This window comes from Sinocyclocheilus rhinocerous, unplaced genomic scaffold (genome assembly GCF_001515625.1).
Source record: "Sinocyclocheilus rhinocerous isolate Xijiao unplaced genomic scaffold, SAMN03320098_v1.1 scaffold2568, whole genome shotgun sequence".
In the NCBI taxonomy this organism is placed as follows: Eukaryota; Metazoa; Chordata; class Actinopteri; order Cypriniformes; family Cyprinidae; genus Sinocyclocheilus; species Sinocyclocheilus rhinocerous.
The window spans coordinates 14,268-18,055 of NW_015626370.1; the positions used below are offsets into that span (position 1 = coordinate 14,268).

Sequence of the window (3,788 nt, forward strand, 5' to 3'; positions counted from 1 at the left end):
AATTCCCCTCTTAGGTGACTCTTGTGAGAGGGGAAGCAGCTTTCACACAGGAGTCCACTACTGATCCGTGGCTGTTTACCACAAACACAACATTTATCCATTATTTTGATTTCAAATCCAAACACTGTCACTGAAAATGCTTTTTCAGCATAGCAATTCTTTTTTTTTTTTTACACAGTACAGTAATATAATCTTTCACAGACATATTTAAACACAAATATAAACAACACATTATTCAATGCATTTTAATTTTGCATTTACGTGCAGCTCGCTTATAGACAGACGCGATGTGTGGCGATTTGAAGCCATTTGCGTATTTTGAGAGAGAAAGAGAGCGCGTGCGGTGGTGTTTGTGAAATTACGTCTCAACTTAATCCCAACGTGATTATTGGCCGATAGTGATCGGTAGCCGATCAATCGGAGCACCCCTACTCATCGCTGGTCTGGTTACTGGTATAGGGCTATAGCCAAGCCGTTAAAATTACACCACAGATTGCCTCGATTTCGCCAGGTGGGCTAAAAGCAGACTACATGTAGCCCGTCCAATTTAGAGCTAAATCCTGGCTACATATAGACCATGTCATTAAATGACACTTATGTCTTTGTAGATATTATTGACACTGCGAATATGATGGGATATCAACCATCTCATGCGCTGCCTGGCCAAAAACTACAGTGAATCAGGTTTGACTATAAGTGGGCTACAGATAGCCGCTCTGACTACGAGCTAAATCATGGCTATGCACAGGCATAGTATTGAACGTGTCAAAGAAATGAAACCAAACACCTTGTAAACGCTGTTACTTTGGCTTACATGATGGAAACGTGCGATTAGTCAACTAATGCTTTAAATGAACGACTACTAGTCGACCAGAAAAATCTTTAGTCGGGGGCAACCCTAATAAAGATATAGTGTCGTAATGGCATTCTTAGCAGAGAGTGAAATCTAACGTCTCTGTGTTGTAATCCAAGCTTTTCTGTTTAGTTTTTCGTTGTTTCGTGTTTGTTATTGTATCCCTCCCTTTGAAAGTGTTGGCCCTCCCCGCATTTATAGGAGGCTACGAGAGCGAACTCCCACACTGCTCTGTAAAAACAAGATGTGCAGTACAACGCTTTTTGCTGAAGGCCAACTTCCACATGCCATGTTTCTGTATTACCATAATGCTTACCACATCACTTGATATTGTTTACAAAAGCCAAAGGTATCTAAATTTCATTATATATTGTGTTTTTACACGTTGGCATGTTTGTTTTGGTCTGAGATGCAGTGATCCTGTGCAACATTTAATGGTTGAAAAGCACCTTAGTACTTTCTGTTAGCTACAGGTTTAGTAGTACTCATCTCTGAAATATCAGATATTCCTTGTTAACCATCAATTGAAGTTATTTCATTGTTTATACATTTCATATTCATTCTCACACACACACACACACACACACACAAACACACACACACACACACACACACACCCACACACACCTTTTTGGAGTTTCACAACCTCTGGTCATTGTATTATTTTGCTGTATGGAAAAGAGAGAAGTAAGCACTCATAAAAAAAAAATCCTTATGTGTTCTACAAAAGAAATACAATCATACCATTTTAGAGTAAACGATACAGATTTCAGTTAGTTAAACACTTTTGCTCTGATTACATGATTACATTTGTACTAACATTTCTTTTTATGTTATATGTTTCATTTTCTTGGATTGTCTGGGAAAATACCTATAGTTTGGGGACCAGTTCTCACTATGAGCTAACTCTTAACTATGACTTTTCCTCAGTAAACTATTAAATTTGTTCCTTATTAATAATTAGTAAGGTAGTTGTTAAGTGGGGTAGGATTAAGGGATCTCTAAATTATGGTAATGCAAAATAAGGCATTAATAAGTGCTTTATAACAACCAATATGCTAGTAATATGCATGCTAAAAAGCAACTAATTAATGGTGAGAATTGGTCCCTAAACATGTTATCTTTTACGTTTATTAATTGTCAGTATTTTAAGACTCATATACTCTCTTTAGGTGGAATAACTGTTTCCATCATCGCATTCGTCTTTACCATCAAATTTCTGTGTGAGCTTGCTGCTCGTGTGGTCAGCTTCTTACAGAATGATGACCCTGCCCGACATGGGGACCGCAGTATCTATGACTATGTGCGGGGTAATTATTTGGACCCACGCTCATGCAAGGTCTCCTGGGACTGGAAAGAGCCACAGGAAGTGGGTCAAACCATGAGTTTCCGAGTGCAGGTGACCAATCACAAGTTTTTCTCAAAAAGTTTTTTTCATGTTGTATAGTCTGTACTGACTCAGTTAAAATGACTACAGTTTTATGTATTTATTAGTTGTTTTGAAATCCCCCTCCCAGCTCTTTTACAAAAATGGCCAGCCTTTTCCTGCACACAGACCTGTGGGATTGAGGGTGAACATCACTCACATAGAGCTGGCTTTAGAAGTCCCTGTGACCCAGGAGGTCCTTCAGGAGCCCGAGTCTAATGTAGTCAAAGTGGCCTTCACTGTGCGTAAGGCTGGACGCTATGAAGTAGCTGTCAAACTTGGAGGCCTGAATGTGGCTTACAGCCCTTACTACAAGATATTCCAACCAGGTAAAATGCAAGTACAGATTCCGAAATTCTTACTTTTCTAATGCTCTCTGTGTTTGGAATGAGGGACCTCGTATACAAGGTTTCATCCTAAATGTCAGAATTAGCATACACCATTTATAAAACTCTAGGAATATAAACTATTTTACAACCCACAACCCTCATATAGTACTTGGTTGAAAGACCTTCTGCTTTTAATACAGCTTTGATGAAATTCATGCACGTTTCTGTGTGATTTTTTTTTTTAATCTAGCCCTTAGTGGGTTAATGAGTTTGGTTTCCATTGACCATTGTCACATACATTTGTTCTAAACGAATTAGGAAAGATTTTCAACTTCAGTATTTCATTCATCGAGATCCAGTGTGTAATTTAAGTGTTCCCTTAATTTTTTTGAGCAGCGTATATACTAATGAAAGGTCATATTTGACACTTCTCAACTCAACACTTTGTTTTTTGGTCATGCTTACAGTCTTGCATTTTAACATTTATGGAGTGTACTGTTTGTTTTGCAGCCATATATCCCTGTAGACAAGCATTTGTAAGAGCTGGCAATTGTTGACATTATTAAAATTGACATGTCTTACATTAATGCCCAGTTCAGTTGATCATGATTCCTCAAACGCATGCTTCTTACAAAATACAAATTATGTAGGACACTACATAAAATTGCAGTAAAAAAATTTTAACTCCCCAGAGATTGTAATAATTTACAAATGTAAGCTTGTAATATAAGTTTCTGAAGATTCAGAGTTTAAAAATGGCATCTACAGTCATGGCCAAAAGTTTTGGCAGTAACATAAATGTGTTTTGCAAAGTTTGCTGCTTCAGTATTTGTAGATTATTTTTCCACATGTTTCTATGGTATACTGAAAAACAATGATAAGCATATCATACGTTTTAAAGGCTTTTATTGGCAAAAAATATAATGAGCCAATATTTACAGTGTTGACCCTTGTTCTTCATGAAAATGCACGTATCATCACCAAATTGCTCATGGATTGTTGGAAGAAGTCACTCTTGCCGAACGTTTTGATACCATTTTTTATTCATGGCAGTGTTTTTGGGCAGAATTATGAGAGTGCCCTCTCCCCTGGTTGAAAAGCAACCCACACATGGATGGTCTCAGGATGCTTCACTGTTGGCACGTCACAGGACTCATGGTAGCGTTCACCTTTTCTTCTC

At 37.9% G+C, this 3,788-nt stretch overlaps 1 protein-coding gene across 1 annotated transcript in view; it reads left to right on the top strand.

Moving 5' to 3' along the window:
- The window catches only part of LOC107712398 (apoptosis-resistant E3 ubiquitin protein ligase 1-like), a 41,371-nt gene that overhangs the window by 6,029 nt on the left and 31,554 nt on the right, over positions 1 to 3,788 (top strand). The window contains exons 2-3 of the mRNA XM_016517638.1: positions 2,026 to 2,252; positions 2,371 to 2,608. Of these exons, the coding sequence (XP_016373124.1) occupies positions 2,026 to 2,252; positions 2,371 to 2,608 (465 nt within the window). The remainder of the gene's footprint in view (positions 1 to 2,025; positions 2,253 to 2,370; positions 2,609 to 3,788) is intronic.